Source organism: Platalea leucorodia (assembly GCF_965183815.1).
Source record: "Platalea leucorodia genome assembly, chromosome: 9".
Lineage (NCBI taxonomy): Eukaryota > Metazoa > Chordata > Aves > Pelecaniformes > Threskiornithidae > Platalea > Platalea leucorodia.
In genome coordinates, this window is record NC_138831.1 from 10,739,053 (window position 1) to 10,757,706 (window position 18,654).

The 18,654-nt window shown below is 41.6% G+C and overlaps 1 protein-coding gene across 6 annotated transcripts in view; it reads right to left on the minus strand.

Moving 5' to 3' along the window:
• Positions 1–12,280: 12,280 nt before the first annotated feature.
• The window catches only part of FOXP1 (forkhead box P1), a 389,382-nt gene continuing 383,008 nt past the window's right edge, over positions 12,281–18,654 (minus strand). For all 6 annotated transcript variants that reach the window (XM_082322181.1, XM_082322180.1, XM_082322178.1 and 3 more), the window contains one exon: positions 12,281–15,573. In XM_082322181.1, coding sequence (XP_082178307.1) covers positions 15,429–15,573 — 145 coding nt within the window. In that variant the 3' untranslated portion in view covers positions 12,281–15,428. The remainder of the gene's footprint in view (positions 15,574–18,654) is intronic.

Consider the following 18,654-nt stretch of genomic DNA (forward strand, 5'->3'; position numbering starts at 1 on the left):
TTTCAGGCTGTTGCTTTCTTCTGTCACATGAAACGTCTCACCCCCAAAAAGCAGAGAGCCTTGTCGTCTGCTGGTGGATTTAGTGCTCTCGTTCAGCTCGAGCTGGGGCTGACCAGTGTCATTGACTCTCCAGCTGGCAAGAAGTCATCGACCCATTAAAAATGCTGGTATTAAAACAGCGTGACTCCCATGCTCTTGATAAATATAAATACCTAGATGAAGAATTATCAAGGTTTAGGTTTTCCAAGGGACAGCAGAAAACAGCCCTTGCTCCTGCAGTCCCTTCCTTCCCCAGCTTGGTCTCCTGCCCTCCACGCGGAGCACACCTCGCCAGCAGAGAGAGGACCACAAGATGCTGTAGCGAACCCTTCTTCAGGCCAGCGACAAGTATGTCCAACACCTCCACTCTTGTGCTGGCTGGATTATTAAAATAACATTTCCACTTCCAAGTAAGTAAATAAATCTCACTGGCAAGTTTGTCTTGTGACAGCCAACATCTTGTCTCCCCGAGAACTGGGCTGGTGTCCTGCAAAGCTGAAAACGCAGCGCTCTAAAACCTGAGTGCATCAGCCAAGAGAGACACCAGATCCACCTTCTGAGGTAGCAGATACAATAAAGTACGCAAATACATTCTAGAAATCCTATTATTAAAGTTACAAAAATAGTTTAATTTCTTAAAGTTTGAATTTACGAAACCTTGTTGTCATTTTTCCCAGCAAGCTTTTGCTTTTTTAGCCTACAGCTAAAAAGCTTTGCCCCAAAAGCTTCATTGCCCTAAAGAGGCCATGCTGCATACCCACTTCAAAAGGCCCAGAACACCTGGTTTCAGGCATAACAGGAAGATCAGAACATACCTTATCATAAATATGCATATGTGACACAAGAGCCTGCCACCTTCTTGGAGAGATGCCATAATTGACGGAACAAAGTACAACAAAACTTCACATCACTGGTGGATCAGAAGAACAGAGGTAACCAAAAGGCTAGAAAATTACAGGTTTACTGACATTCTGCTCAACCTTACCCATTCTTTATTGAAAAGAGATAATAACTATCTATAGGAGAGCTGTCTTAAGGCTCCATTCATTCCCTTTCGCTAGCCCAGCTGAGAGGTGGTATAATATAATGCACACTGGCATCTGGCATGTCATTTAATTACACCTTCAGCTTGCTGGGAAAATGTTTGAAGTGTCAAGGTAAGCAAACTATAAAAATATATTTCCCCTGCTACAGGAGAGCTCCTGCAATGGCAAGCAGAGAAGCTGAGGTTTGCTCCAGCCATTACTCTGGGTCTGCGCAAGGAAGGTGATGCAGAGGAGTCTAATTCATGAACAGTTATTGCCCTTTGATAAGACACCATCTGCTCCCAGCAGCCTGGCTCCAGTTCCCCAACAGGCACTTGGGAATTCTTCCCCAAATAAACCATTGGTGTAACAGGAAAACAGTACCATTGGCTCCAGTTAAGTTGTGCCTTCTCACATCAGCACTGAATATGCCCCGTTCCTTTAACAAAGAAGAAAAAAAATGTCAAGGGGAGTAAAATGCCAGTCACCACCACCGAAAGAGCCAGGTGGGGCTTGTTTTAGCTCATCAGCCAGATATGTGCTCTGCTCAACAGTGAGAGGCTCTTAGACATCACCAATGATAAGATGAAGGCAGACAGATATATCTGTACTAGCGGACATTTTTTAACCAGTGGTGACTTTGGCCCCAAGCTGATTCAAGGAGTCCTTTTAAAGAGCACAAGCTGACGAGCAAACCGAACAGTCAGGCATTGTATTTCCTTAGTGAAGCCCAGTGACACCCTCCATTAGCCAAGGAGAAGCCCACACACCCATGAGCTAGCCAGCAGCTGAGGCCTCCCAGGTTCTTGTCACTTCTGTGTTCCTACTGTGCTATGCTTGTAAGAGAAAAAAACCCCAAATCTCTCATTTCAGAGACAGCTATGTTGCCACACTTGCCCCCATCCTGCGGTGCTGGGGGTGCTTGGCTGCATTTTGCTCAGCTCTGCAAGCACCGCTCCTGCAGCGAGTGGCTGGCTCTGGCATCGGAGACAGCCAGCACCCTTCAGCTCCACTCCTCTCCATGACTGCTTTTAAGCTACCACATATTTAAAAGCTCAGTTCTCATTTTCACTGCCGTGAAATAAGATAGGCCTCTCCATCAACGCTTCTTCTGGGTCTTGGTGCTGTGCACGCAAGGGACAGGAGCGCAGAGGAGCAGGGGCCCTCAACATCGCACCCCAGTTCAGTCTGCACAGTAGTAAAGCTGCAGATAACCGCCCCGCTTTCTAAACCAAAGATGACCCCTGAGCCTTTGACCCTGCAAGCCAGCGAAACAAAGCAGAGTGCGTTAGGGCTGGACTTGTTACAAGTAATTGAGGTGAAAGAAATAAATCACATAATTGTTCTCTTTGTGCATTGGGGGGGTGGGAGGAAAGGAGAAGAAAGTTCAGTGCAGATATTAGTCACCTTGTGTTGTTCTTACTAATGGAAATTTCTCAGAAACCAAAATAAAGGGTGTGGTATAAGAACCTGAAGAGAATAAAATTAGCTAGAACCCACATCCTAACTTTTAAACCCCGTGCATGAATGCAGGTGTCTGCAGCTGAGCATGGTATTTTTGTTTCAGTTCATCAGAGGTATGAGTCATTTCCATCAAAAGAGGAGGATGCCTTGATCTGTGTGCGAACGAGCACTGGAACAGCAGCTGTTGGAGAAAATACAAACATCCATGCCAAGGATTGTAAGGATGGAGTTTATCTAATATGTAAACAACCACCTGCTGCAAATGAAAAATTACACCCATAACCACCTGAATAAGATAAGCATATGAGGGGGGAAACGAAGAGACAGATTTATTATTAATTTGTTGGAACCTTGGAACCTTGGAAAAATGGTTCTTTTGCAACGAAACAGTAGGATGCACAAGGAAATAGTACTCCTTGCCCCAGACCTGCTCAGCGGCATTTATTTTGCCTAAGTGATTTTCTTTTCTTTGCTAAGTCTGGTGGAGATGAAAACACTAACCCAAAGAAGATAATTAAAAGCTAAATGAAACCACATACAGCTGTGCTACTACATGGCTAATGAACATGCAAATATATACATATGACAAGGACATAATGCAGACTGGCTGTCTTGAGTGGTTAGTGCAGATTTCCAAGAGCTGGAAATGCTATTGATTATAACTGAGCTAAACTTCCTGACTCCAAACTTCAAAGATCAGGCTCAATGTAATCATCACGCAGCATATGGGAACGTGGCTCCAAGGGACTGATGAATAATGGCTTGCGGACCTGAACATTCGCACGCAGGATGGGAGATGCCCTCTTGGCTGCTGAGTGAGGCTCCTTGGCAGCCAGGACCAGCACCATATAATCCTTCTCAGCATCTTGGCATGCTCCATCTTGCTGTCAATTAAGATTTTGGAGCTGTGGGTTTTAGCTGGGATATTTATTTTTGCCTTCCCACTTCACTTGGCAAGATGCTGATATGTGGAGGACGCATTTCTGGGAGGACCAGGGCTGTAGGTAACACGTATAAGGCAAAGCTTCTGGGATCCTATAAAACAGAAGGCACGGGCAGCATGGAGAGGTTGTCCTCTGAGGGTCTGCTGACACATCTGCATGAAAGATGACCAAATCAGATTTCCCTTATTAGTTAAAAAATACCCATCTGAGAGTAACTCCCCAGCCCACCAAGAGATGAGTGAGTCAGGGCTCAGCCCTGCCCAGAGCAGTTTTCCCCTGGAGGGGACCCGGTCCTCCCGGCTGCCGCCTTGTGCCCTCTTCCCCAGCCACGCCATGACGGAGACGTTACAGAAACAGAGCAAAGCTCATTCCTCCTCCACGATGACCACAGAATGGGCACATAGCCTTGGGGATGGCCATGGCCAGGAGAGAAGCACGGGGAGATGCGGCACAGCCTTAGACCTGGGTGAAGATGGCTGAGCCACCCGGACAGCCGAGAGAGAGGACACCTATGGAAACCAAATTTGTGCTGAACACAATGGTTAGTGCATAAAAATTAATCAAGTACTACAATGACTTGCTTTATTCATAATACTTAATGGTCATGTAATAGGAGTTTTTATTCAGCAGTTAAAGTTCATAAGTGCAGGTTTTACATGTAGAAAGGTATTATGCTGATAGTTTAATTACACACCTTTCTGCACACCAAAGGAAATGGGTTATGCGGGTTTTATAATTAAAGAAGGACTTCTGAGGGGAAATGAACTTTGCAGTTAGCAACATAATATTTGATTTTTATCAGATGTTTTTGTTTTGAATTTGCCAGCACTCAGCAGTGTTGTAAACAGGTGAGAACGCTCCAAATTGCACGGGGTGTCAGGGCAAGCTTTGAAAATGCAGCATAAAGTAGCAATATTTAAAAATAGCAAGGGTGAGCATGAGGCATAAACATCACGTGTTTGGAAGGCTCTCCAGAGCTCTGCCCATGCAATTATATACAGCACAAGTCTGTCCAGTATGTCTAGGAAACAGGGGAAAAACCCAGCCCAAAGAAGTAAGTAAGTGAAAAATAAACCCTAGTCCTTGCCAAAATAATAAAATGTTTTACTTTTTATTTTTCTTATTTTTGTTTTCAGTAAATTTCGTGGCCAGTGAATGTACTTTTCCCCTCCCACATGCTTCCAAGGGTGGCAAAGCCAAAGATGTGATGGATGTTTGTGTGCGTACTTTTGCTATTGGAATACACAGGACTACTCTCGCTATTCAAGGCAAAGACGGGCACCAGCCACTGCCAGGTCAGGGCCAGCTCCCGTCTCCCTCTAATGACGTGGTGGTGTCGGGGGAGGCGGCAGTTCTAGGGCTTCTCCCTTTTCAGGTTTTAAGAGGCTCTACTTAGCATAACTTCATTGCTATATACCTATTAGAGCACACAAAAAAGTATATGTGGGTATATACACACATATATTTATAAACGGTGAGGAGAAATACATTTTTCTAACACAGCAAATACACCGACAAGAATTTTTCTAAAGTCTAAAATATTTCAAACATTACCAAATGCCCCTCGTATGATATAAACTCATATGATGATACAAACTGACAGGCTCTTACTGTGCCCAGCACAAATGAACATTAACAAGTGGGTTGAACCAAAAAAAAAAAAAAAAAAAAAAAAAAAGACTTTCCAAAAACAATAAGCAAGGGCAAGACCTGAAATATTTTGAGTACGCCCTTTCCTTTCTGGCAGGACTGGAGAGCGACTGCCCTGGATATTATGATTTGCCGGTGAAGGTGGAGGCGGGTGACGGCAGCCAGCGATGCCCGTGACGGGGCTCCCTTTGCTGGCAACAGCCTCCTCGGGCACTCTGGACCTACCGGTAGCATTTCAAATCAGGCATCTCGCATCCAAATACAGCGGAATCATTTCAAAATCCTTTTAATTGCAGTGGACACTCAATAATTACAAGAGTAACAGTTGTGTAAAGGGTGTATCCAAATATAAATGGACATTTTTTTAAATTTCATTGGCCAACTGCATAAATTCATGACAATGAGAAAGAACTGTAACTGTTTTTCTCTTATTAAATCCATACACTTTGGCTCTACTCATCATCGTTAACATACTGCTAAAAGAGCTGTTACTGTATCTTTCAACCCTCATGCCGCAATCAAGCCCTCGCTGCACTGTTGTGGATTTCAAATAGTCACTTGTTTAAAAATAGAATGTGGGATTTTTTAAAAAAAATCTGAGTGCCATCTGAATGCAAACAGGTAAAAATTAACATATGCAATTGTCAAGTGTCAAATTCAGCTCCTCAGCCACCAAGACTTACATTGCCCGGCGAGTGGGGCTCACGAAACTGTGAGGCTGCATTGCCTACAGGCGGATGTTGTGCAAATATATATGTTTAATTTTTTTTTTAAGTTACACTATGTGTTCTGGGTGTGTACGCGTGACTCATCCTTTGTAATCTGTGCATTTACAAAAAAGATTGAGGAAGCCCGGAGCTAACAGCTCAGCCTCCACAGGGCAAGTTCGAGGTGTACCACATGGTTACAAAGATGCTCTCCACGATATCCATTCCTGCCATTTGGATGAGTTCTCCACCCTTGCAAAAGAGGATATTGTTCCAATTTATTTTTTTTTTAAGTCTAACAAGGGTAATTATAATAGGATTAACAGATTTTTTTTTTTCCCCCACAAAGTACAACTGCCTCATATCAGAGAGTATTATACCAGGCTTATGACTAGACGTGTTTTTACTGTATATGGAAATGTATTAAAATGAATGTATAGCTCAAACACACTCATCATCCTTTGTACTGTTTTGTAGAAGCCACTTCTCCCACGAAGGGCAACCACATGTGAAGGGAGAGAGTCCAAGTAAGTATTTGGTAAACATTCGAAAATGAGAGACAAATAGCGCTGTGCAATCGCACCATCTTACTTCAAATACCCACTCGAAAAAAAAAAATAATTCCTTCTCTAACAAGCCAAGCCTGGCTCCCTAAACCGGGAGGAATCGCAATGCTGGTAAACTTGCAGAAATATTTTTACAATTTTATTAGAGGTTTTAATTCAGTGCTTTATCTACCTCTGTTAGTCTGCAAAATAGCTTTAAATATTCAAGTGGTAATTAATGAATCTTTTATGTTGCAAATCAAACATTTTCATCTGTGCTGTGGTACAGTGGCAGCGAGAAGGAGGGGTTTAAAGTGTAATTGTTTCTACTGTTCCCCTCGCAGTGCTGAATGCCTTTTTACCCTTTATTATATCATTGGCTCTTGCTTCAGTTCATCAGCGCTTCGCCACATCTTATCGTTCGATATTTGCTGTCTATTTTTTTTTTTTTTTTTGGGTTCAAGATTTCTTACTGTGCCTTTGCCAGAGACATTCCTAAGGAGATGGAAACTCTCTGAATGTGGAATTTTCGCATGAGTGCAAAATAATAAAAAGCATGTGTGTATTAAAAAGGGATCAACTTAATGGGAAATGAGCATTGGGTTACATTAATATTCTATTACAGTAAAAATCATATTTAATAAATTTTCTCCAGATTTTTCAGAATCTTACTGTATTTTTCTAAGTCGTATGCCAATCCAAAGAAACAGTGTATATGATACATTTGATTTATGTTAAGTAAATAACCTGCACAGCCCATTTTTTGGTTTAAAAAAAAAAATATTAAGTGTAGAAACACACACCAGACTGAAATGTGTGCTTAGTTTCCATCTGCTAGGAGGAATAGTGTTGGTCTTGTGCAGCAGAAAGCCTTTATAAACAGTATTCTATTTTATTGATGCTATATGTGGATTTTTATGTTATGTGGCAAGAGCAGGAGAATGAAAACATTGTAATTTATCCTAAACCGTAAAATTATACTAGTACTAAAGTAATTACTTCACATATTAAAATACGGTTTCCTTTACTTTCTTTTGTCATCACATAAAATTAGGCGTTGAGCGCTGCAGCGCAAAGGGGCCGGAGCTTTTCTTGCCTTCACAAAGGATTGACACATCCTTGATCGTACACTGTATCACCCGACCCTTGTTGTTCTGTGACCCTAATTAATATTATACTCAGTGACATTTATGTATCAGAGCAATAAGCTAAACAGGAAACAATTTATGTCACCTAAAGCTTTTTAACAAATCGATGCAACTATTTGTAATTGCTTGTTTCACAAGATTAAAAGTACTCAGCCTTGATCTTCGCCCACAGTTTTGTGGCCAACATGACCTGTGCTTCCGTTGTAAAATAGGAGTGTTGGTGATCAGCACCTATTTCCATCAAGTAATCCATATTGCTAATATTTCTGGAATTTTAATGTAGTTACAATTTATAGCCGATCAAATGTGGTTACCTAAATTGCTGTTGCTAGTAGACAGTTTAACTGTCTTTATTAATTACAGTATAATTTAATGTTTGAGTACAGGCACTTGTGTTGGTCATTTTTACAGCCAAAGCAGTTATGTGCCTTATGACGAACCATTTTAGCATTTTCAATGGAAATTTGCTAATATGATGAGTGATAAAAATGTCAAACTCTGGTAAATAATGGTTATTGCTTTGGCTGGAATTAATCCTTGAAAGGACGGTTACCTTCAAATTAACATTATAACTTGAAGAAAAAAATGTTTTTCAGGCTTCTGAGATGCATTAAAAAATGGCCACTGAACTCTAAATAAATACATACAAAACCCAACAAAGTGGGGTTTTTTTTGTTGGTGTTTTCTTTTCCTCCAGGTAGACAGAGAAATTTCCTGTGGAATAAAATGGGACGAGGGGCTATTTTTTGTTAAATACCCCACGGTGGTGATGTTTACCATTTCTAGCTCACGTGCTTGGAAGATATCTAACAAAGCTAATAAAATGGGGCAAAAAGAAGGACTTTGCTATGTCTCGGCCCCGGGGGTTTGAGGCAAAAAGGGGTGCAGACAGCAAGGAGGCTGCAAACACGCCCGAGGGCTGCGGCCCACCACGTCGGTCGTCACTGCTGGGGGAGACGGCCGTTTGTTGCCACCAACGTGGCAATAGGAGGATGAAGAGCGCTTCGACGCGACGGAATTAACCACTGCTGCAACAAAGATGAAAGATAGCCCTGATTAACACATCATTAAACAAACGTTTAACATCATCATTGAAGATGGAGCCTGATTAATAGGTCAAGAAGGGCTAATTACACTTTGTTGTGAGGAAGGGTGTGTATGTGTGTCTGCATGTGAGCGAGAGGCACCAAGAATTGCTAGTCCCTTAAATTAGTCCAATAATGTGAAATTTGTCATACTCTGTGATCATGGCCCAAGTTAAATGTCACCGTTCAGATCATCTGCAGAGAGCAGCTGGGTGTGCATGGAGCTGCCATGTCCTCCTGGGCCTCCAGCTCCTGTGCTGGGACCCCCTTATCTGCTGCTGCTTATCCCTCCAGTACAGGAGAAACCCAGAAAAACTGCGCACTGGCTCCAGTTTTCTTTGGAAACTATTCAGAGATGCATTGCCTCACCACTGACCATAAAAGTGCTTTTCAGCTGTGGTGGAAAACAGTGTTTCTGACTGGAAAAGGTATTTCCCAGCTGGCTGTTGCTGGTGGCAGCACTGCGAAGAAGGAAGGCATTTTGTGATGTTCCACGATAGGGCTGCCAGGGAGGAGAAATGGGATTATTGACGCAAAGATGACACAAAACGTTGTGTTCGACATCCAGCAAAGAGCCAGGCTCTCATCCACTGCGAGAGCAGCACTAACTCGGCAGGAGGGGAAGGGCCTGATCCCGCTCCTCAGCTTGGTGCCAGCTCCTCAGCACAAGCTGCATTTGGCACCTACCCCAGCAGCTCTCCCTGAATGGGCGGCCACAGACCCTCAGCAGATGATGAGCAGGTTGGGTCTCTCCCACCTCACGCATGCGACGGGCACGCCAGCGCTGAGATGCCCGGGAAGGTGAAATACCCAGGTCATCGCTGATAGCGTCATCGGCCATGACCTGCCTGGCTCCCCTCCTGGTGCCCTGTAGGGTGACACATCGCCCTCAGACAGAGGAGCCGAGAGCCCTGCTGGGATTCCTTCGGGGACGCGTTCCCCTGCCTCGAGCCGACTCTCCCGCCCACGCGTTAGAGATGCAGAGCGCTCCTGACAAAACATAGATCAGGTTCTGCCTTCACACCCTCTGCCTGTGGCTTAGGAACATTTTAATCCCAAAAGTGGGACCTCTCCAGTTGACTAAAACCTCACTAGAGATAAAAGTGCAATACATGACCAAACCCGAGTTTTATTCTCTGTATTTTGATTATTAAAATCTACCATTCAATACCATTTTGAGACACATTATAATGAGTGTGCAAAGATTCCCCCCCCCCCCCCAAAAAAAGTAGTTATCTGGTATAATTTTATGATAGAATATTTTTATAAAATCATTTGTACTAATTTAAGCATTTATCATTATATGCAAAAAGATTTCTTGATGAGAATATTATAGACGGTGCATGTTTTTGACATTAGCATTTTATTTGGATGACTAATCTTGCAGATGTGAAATTTTAATGAATTATTCATGAAAAATCTCTCCTCTGAAATTTCAGTTTGCTGCTAATGCTAGTTATTAAACATTTTATTTTTCTTTATAAAACTTGATGAAGAAAATAAATGTGTGCTTACTCGAAAGAAAAGGTGGGTTTTTCCTTTAAAGTTTGTCTCAGGTGACAGTGTGACTTGGGACTTTGTTCCTCACGGTTTTGTGGGCCAAGAGGCTGATCCTGCAAACCCCCTCTTGCCTACGCACAATGTGCCTTCAACCCTTCCCGCCGCAGCCAGCAGCACCGCTCCCGTTAGGGCACCGCGCTTGGCAGGATTTGCACGATGAGGCCCCAAACCCCTTCTTTCACGCCCTCCCCTTTGAAGTGGAATCCAACGAGAAAGCAAATACCCTCAACTCCCCGTGACCCTAATGGTCAAACGCCGATGGACTTTCTTGGAAAAGTGGATGAATTCTTCGAATGACAGCATCTTCCTCGCTTCCAGTGCTCAAGCAACAAACGACCGCCCTTGTCCAGACCGACCGTGGAACCATCGCTAAAATATCTTGCGATTTGATGCGGTTGGGGGAGACCCAAGGAGAGCGATGAGGCTGTCCACGAACGTGCTGGGACATGGGTGAGATGCAACCAGCTGCTCCATGGATCAGCGCTGGGGCCCGGGGCCTCAGGGGACGTGACACGGGAGTCATTGGAGGGGGGGTGGAACAAAACAAAAACTTAGGACATGGCAACTTGCATTACCAGTGTGAACAACCAGCATTTTTATTGCATTTGAGAATGCTATAATGTCAGTAATTAGTACTGACTACACAACATTTTTTATTGTCTGTATCAACAGACATGGAATGATGGAATTACAGTTGATGTAAGGAATGAGTTTCTTTTATGCCTTATCAAAAAAAAAAAAAAAAATCTCGTTACTGGCAGCACATACACACAAAGCACCATGCTAACAGTCTGGACTGTACCATTTTCATCAAGGCTTATGGGTAGAAGATACTTTGTTACCTGTTCTGGGCCCATTAAAATGCAGTCGTTAACTGCAAATTCACCTCGCAAGACTAGAATACTAAATGACTTCTGAAACATCTAAAAACCCACTCTGAGTTCATTAACCAAAGGTACCAAAGGATTTCAAAAGAGTTTAAACACTTCTTTTTTTTCCATGCTATAATGAACATGAGATTATTGGCAATCTGAAAACTACAATAGTTCAAAATTATTTTTTAAAACTTTATATATATATATTTATGTATGTATATATATAAAATATCTAATGATCTTCAATATTTGTAGAACCGGAATCCCTGCCCCGGTCCCTTCCCGAAGCGGGAGCTCCAGGAGAGGGGAGGTGCAGGACCTGCGGCGGGACTCTTGCGAGTGAGAATCAAAAAAGGTAATATTTTTTGTGGTCACTTATTACTACATAAGCCTTGATTTTTCATTTCACTTCTAGTTGAATGCAGAAACCTAACAGGTTTTACATTTACAAACTTTTTTTTTGTGGACAAGGAAGGCTTTGACTCTCATTCCTGACAGCGATTTACCTGATACATGGTACTACTTTCATAATGTACGCTTTTCTTTGAGAAAAAAAACATGTAACAAATTGTCTTTACATCTTGGCACCTTGTAAAGTTTTTTTTTTTTTTTTTATACAAAAGTTCAATAGTTTGACACTCCCCATTATTAATCACTACTTCACTGATAAACTTTGAAAGTGTGACCCTGGAATTCATCATGCAAAATATTTACTGCAGCAGGAGAAAAACATTTTTTTTTTAAATGACTTTTTTTTTTTTTTCCTTTCAAATATATGAACTTTTTTTTAAGACAGCCAGAAAAGGCAGTGGTAAGATAACAGAAGGGGTGGGAAAGTATCAAAAAAAACAGCTTAAACACAAAAACTGTACAAAAATGCTTCGATCAATGATAACAGGAGAAAAAAAAAAAATCTGTCAACTATGTTACAATTTAAAAGCTGAAAAAAAGAGTCAGGGATTTTCTCCCACATGTCAGCAAATGTCATCCAATATTCTTAAAGCAAGGATAACTAAATAAAATACATGTGCAGCGTATTCTGCAATTCCATTACATACAGTAGTTTTTTTTTTCAAAGCTATTTTTTAGTATAGTTAATATAAAGCAGTTGCACAAAAAGCAAAAGGTGTTTTGACAAACAGGTCTGCATTTATTCCTTTTGAGGAATGATATCTAAAAAAAGGACCTTTCCACCTTTTCCTCCCTCCCCACCCTCCCCCCAAAAGACAAAGGCTCACACAGACACAGTGGGATATATATGTACAACATAATAAACCCCTCCCTAAAGAAGCAACTGTATATCCAAAGGGATACAGAATCAGAATTGTAAAAATCATAGTGAAGTTTGCTTGATGTAAAGCCTGAGATTTTCAGTTGGTTCTTCTGCAAGGCTGCGACACCTGCCAGATATGTTAAAATCTAATTTTTTATTTCTTTTTCTCTTTTTTTATTTTTTTTATTTTTGCTACAGTCTTTAGACTAAGCATGCAAGACATACAACTAAGTGCAACTGAGTGAAATGTATTTTTTATTTACTCATTCCCTAACAGTTTGGACTGAGGTATGCGTACTAACAGTTTCTCATGCTGTTATCTTTACTCATGTCTAGCTACACATGCTGAGAATGAACTAATCTACCAGATTTTTATCCCCTTCTGAATACCAAACTAACCAGCAAACCACTCAGTTCAGAAGCACAGGGCTCAATTCTCATGATCCCCATCTGGCTACCGCCGGCACGTCACGAAGCTGCCTGGATATAATTTAAACGAAAAAAAAATGTTTCAAATGACCACAGACTGCCCTTTTTTTCTTTTCTTTTTTTTTTTTTTTTTGTCCTTTGAAACAGAAAGCAGAGTTGAGTTTTATAAAAGTAACTGCCAATAAAATTTCTTGTACCAAAGCTTATGAGTGGACAGGAGTGTTATTTCCTTATGAAAAATGCTGACCAAAAACTAAACAAAACTGAGCAAATGTGCCAAGATCAACCAAAATTAAAGCAGTCACCCTAGCACGGTCCCGAAACAGAAGTGGCACACGATCTGTAGAACCAAAGACCAAAAAATTTTTTTTTCATTTAATTCTAGAAATACTATTATGTGGTCCAGTTAAATTGTGGGAGCTTTTCTGTTCTCTTCTGTATTTTATTAAACTGTCTCCTTTATCTGATACTCTAATTTTCCATGAAATAACTGTGTCTTTGCTTTCTCCAGCTCCCTTCTCATAGCTCCACCAGTAACACTGATTTCTAGTTTTAGCCTCAAAAGCTCTCCTCGATTCCTCTTTACAGACCTTCCTTTTGGTCACTGTAAAGAATTGCAAATAAAAAGTAACAACTTTGGTTCAGACATCTACTTGGCCTTCTAAATTTTCTAGAATAAAGGAGCAGTTTCCCTCTCAGGTTAGCAATAGCCCACATCTTGTCATTTCCCTCTAAATTCTTCAACCTCCTTTGATCAACAATAAGAGGATATTTGGCTTCATAAGATAAAGCATATAACAGAGAACATAATTTACCTTTGTGTAATATCTTTGGTAATTTTAGGAAAAAAAAAAGGTACAAAGAAGAATATAAATTAAGCTCTGAAAGGCTTTTTGAAATAATAAAAAAGCTACAGTCCTACATAAATAAATGAGTGACGGAAAAGTGGTTGCAGAATGAAAATGTTTAGGTGTTTGGTGACCGAGGTTTACTGACCTATCGCAACAAATTTTGTATGTCATGTTTGCTTTGAAGAGCCTTGCCAGTTTTGCCTAACAAGCCCCAGCACAAATTCTCTCCCAGACCTCCTGTCTCCTACGGCGAGGTTTCCATACTGGCTGGTGTAATATTGCATAAGAATCTTAACTGCAGTACTGGATTTGCACAGCTGAAAATTAACACTTTAGCATTAGTGGGGCTCCGTCCTTATTAACTCCCGTAACAAGTTCAATCTGAAATCTAATTTGTATTCAAACAGATTAATGCCACCAAGCAATCCTGAACTGATGTTTAACCGTGAAACATCACCACGTACAATAACAATTTAAGGAAGTCATCTTTCCAACCACTATTTGCAAACGCAAAAAGAAAAAAAAAATTGCAATAATAAATGTACAGGTGCCCATCTCAGAAATCTTAGATATTCCAGAAAGATTTGTTGACCCATTAGAACTCGAGTTAAACAACCGAGAACTTGCCACTGTACTATGCATCCTCTAATAAAAGTGAACTCTGTTGGTGCTGCATATGTTTCTTTGTGCTGTTCAACTTTGTGGCATTTACTAATATTCACCGTTGCTGCCAAAAAAAAAAAAAAAAAAAAAAAAAATCAAAAAACCCAAACCAGGAAAAAAAATAGCAAAAATACTGCTTTGTGGAATGAATCTGTGTTGCTTCCTACAGTGTTTCTATGTTCATCTGTCATTCATTCTCATTCTTGCAGTACTTCGTTCCTCTCTCTCCGTTGGACAACCCATCCACATGTATAGTGCAGCATTTGGGACCTTTTCAAAAAACAACAACAAAAAAAAGAAGACACCGAAATGGAATGTTTTCCATAGCTAAAGAAAACATGGTGGCATCTGAAGGAAACTGGAATGAATGACAGAAAAAACTACAAACAATTCAATGACATTCAGCTTCGTATAATAAAAACACCTATTAACATTCATCACAAAGTACAGAAAACGTTGAAGCCTCTGAGAGGCCCTGGGCCCAGATGAGGCCTGAGGTCAGAACTTAAAATGGTATAGGAGAAGTGGGGCGGGGGAATAAAAGCAATACATTAAAAAGTTTGGGATAATTTTTTCTTTTAACCCCTCCCCGATATACACGCTCACACGCACACACACATATCCACACACGTGCACACACAGGCCTTCCCCATCCCAAATGGAAGCAAAAAAAAAAAAAGAAACCAACCAAAAAACAAAAAAATGGAGTAAAGGCAGTGATAATCAACATGCAGTACTGTGCAAATATGTTGTCCATTGGAATCCTTAAAATCTGGGCAAAGACTTGATCTGCAGTTCAGGTGTACATGCTCAGTTTGATGTCCTCAAGTGTCCAAAATTGGCAGGACCTGCAGTCCACAGCTGGCTGCTAAATGCAAGTGAATCAGTTTAGCAAATTTACAACACTGATGTTGACTGTAAGAGAGGAAAATCCCAAGTACCAAACAAGTCCATCCAATGCACAGAGTACAAATTCCTTTTTTCAACAAAAAGTAGAAAAATCAAAAATACTCCCAAATGGGATACTTGATGGCACTAAGAGTTAACATATTTCATAGTTGTCAAAGTGGACTGAGAATCCTCCAGACTGTACAATAATGGAGAGATTTCACAGCTAAGTTTGACGTGTTCTTCCAATCTTCATTCTCAGGATAACGATGTCAGACATACTCATTCTATGTCCTCATTTACAGGTTCATCTTCATAATCTCTGTCGTGATCGAAATCTGGACTGTGGTTGGCTGTTGTCACTAAGGATAGCGGGCCTTCATTTTCATCTGGATCTAACGGTTCTTCTTTGACATGCACGGGGTGCCTGGAAAAACAAGAATACGGTCATCAGCAAGGTGCTTCTTAAAGAGCAGTTTTGACAGCTCGGGTGATTTGGGGAGAAAGGTGAGGTGGTTTGGGTGTTCAGACCCGGTCTGCCAAGCCTAGGAGCTCCAGGTCACCAAGGAGAAGACCCTCAACTTCTGCACCAGCCCCCAGAGCCAAGCGAAGGCTACGCCGGGCAGGCAGCACTCAACTTCCCCGGGAAAACACTCTGGGAGGAGCACCTCGATAGGGTTTCCGTCTCGGGATCGAGAGAAAATGCTCTCAGCTGACATATTAAGTTGATTAATACAATCTTTGGACAAATAAGTGGAATAAGCATCCAAAAGGCAAAGCAGCAGTTTGTCAGCCCGCCGAGCCGGCGGAGGCAGGGCTAATCATCGCTAGCTGTGTGTGCGGCGTCTCTCGTTAACATGCAGAACCTGTGAGACAACTCTCCAGAGGACGACCCCAAGTGAGGTTCTATCATTAATCAACTTCAAGCAAACACAGCAGAGAGACACCATGATACATGCTTTAAACTCCAAATTAATGCATATTTTTACAAACTGTCAATAAGGGAAGAAAAGCCCTGCCAGGAAACACAAACAGAGAGGAAAAGGCTCGCTCAACACAACAATATGATAAGAAAGCACAGTCCTAACGAGAATAATAACACTGTCAGCTGTAAACAAGGCAGAACATGATCCCCAGCTCATGGTGGGCACAAGGATGTACTAAAGAGATGAGATCTGCCAAATTTCTCATTACGGCATAGCACATGAATAACCCACAGGGGAATGGGGCTTGGTCATTCAAAACGGGTATGATAACAATTGAAAAATGTTGTTCGTAAATCATATTTACAACAAATCCTATACAAATACAAATTACCTTTTTTTTTTTTTTGTTCGGCAGCTTTTGAAATGTAAAATAGCCATGTGAGTCAATAGTGTCTTGTTGGTGGGACTTTATAGGAAAGTAGGATTTTATTGACATTACCAAGTATTAATAATGCGACACAGCAATGGAGACCCTGTTTGCTTCCTAAATAATTGATGTTGTAGGCAATCCCTTAAAATAAAGTGTTAATGAGTTCAAGTCCCACTCTGTCTTTCATTGAGTTGATACCCACCTCCTAGAGTCTTGTTTTTTCTCCATGCGGGCTGATTTAACCCTTTCACGTAGGCTACATGAAAACATAACCTGAAGCACAAATCTTCATTTGTAAGAACTTTTTCTCTCCTTGCACAGCTTTGCTTTAAAATGAATAATTTAAAATAGCTGCATTTTATTTTATGTTTTGTGTGGACAGGAACTACAATACTGTTTGTACTCCACTGCACTGACAGACAGCGAGAATAAATCACCGAACAGGGAAAACGTACTCGGTATCCACGTACAAGCCAAAGGTAACCCTTCCTATTTCAAGTGACCACGGTGAACCAGTTGTACGCTTGTATAGTGTGCAAAGCTGTATTGCACCCTATTTATTTATTTCAACTTGAGCCTGGATCAGTTTAGGAAGCATCTAACTTGCTGACTACACACATTTTTAATGTGAGCTGTGAATGCCTTTCAAGTCCCTGCATATTTCAACTTCTTGAGTTGTAAAGTGCTAGATCAATACTTAAGTATTAACTGCACCTTCCAACCCATCCAACAAAGGAATGGTGGGGAGAAGTGATGCAGTACCCACGTACCCACACCTTTTCCCTTCATATTCACAAACACGTGTCCTATCAACACATCCCTGGGAGCAAAGAGGTTCCTCTGCATGTTGTGTAATTTTTGCAAAAAATATAAGGAGAGAGACAATATTGATACAATTTTGACCTAATTATTGAAAAAGGAGGCGGGGGGAAGACTGGGAGGAGACGATTCAAATATCAGTGGTTAAGAATTAGCTTAAGCATATAAAAAGTCTCATGAGTGGACTGTCATCTCAGAGGTGCGCATATGCTAACCGTCCTGGCAGCTCATGGCCCTAGCGAACATGAAACCATGCTGATCATTTGCAAGGAGAAAAACTTATATTATGAATAGGCTGTGGGGCCCCTCACTTGGGAGAAAACATGAAATGAAAAACAGAAGAAAAAGGGGAAAGAGCGGCTACACACAGAGACCGATAAAAGTGTGTGCTACTCGGCCTTTATGGCAGCGATCTTTTTTACTGCTGTTTTAATTTAAAAGTCTTGCTTGTTGGCTTTCTGGTTTTGATGCTGCTGCTGGGCTTATTTTTATTTTTTTTTTTTAAAGTATTATTTTTGAAAATGCAGATGGGAAGTTTTCAAAGGAGAGAGGAGAATGCATGTCGCGTGCAGCAGAGGCGGCCTCGGCCCACGGCCAGGAGTTTCTCCGAAGGCTGCTCGGGGGCCACGTCTCAGCATCCCACCGCATCCCCACACCACCTCGTGCTCGGCCACAGGACAAAAATGAATGGGTGCCAGCAAATAAGATAGGCACCCGCTGTGCTTGCAACCACCCGAAATGCTGTGAAAGCTCCTTCAAAGGTCCCCGAACCTTTCCAAAGCAAACTCTGCCCCGCTTCTGGTTTTGTTATGAAAGCAGGTGAAACCAGGTGGTTTTAACTGAGTTTCTCTTTGAGGTTTGGTGTGATTCCCAGAAGTCAAAAAAACCCAAAACTTCAGGAGCAAAAAGCAAAGCAAGCACCAAGTTATGAAAAGGGCTGCTTGACCTTGAGCGAGACAAAGCTGGAGAGGGCCACAGAGCCACGGGGAGGCACAGCCACGCCAGCCTCCTCCAGCAGCTCACGTGTTGGACAAACATCAGACAGCGAGCTTGGCAAAAACTCCATCCCCCAAATTAGGAGGGTTATCTGGGTAATACAAGCCCCTGGGGAGAGATCTGCATGGAAAACAACAAAAAAACCTTCAACTTCTTGGGTACTCTGTCAGTTTTAACCACAAAGTGGCGTGTGAGGAAGAAACCTTACTGAATCCGTCATTTTGCTCGAACATTTCAGAGCAACTGAAATAAACCAGCTTAAATAAGCTCAAAGGCAAAGGGAGACCTTCATGTCTCAAGTAAGTCTGAATCTCTATTTACCACCTCACCAAAACCC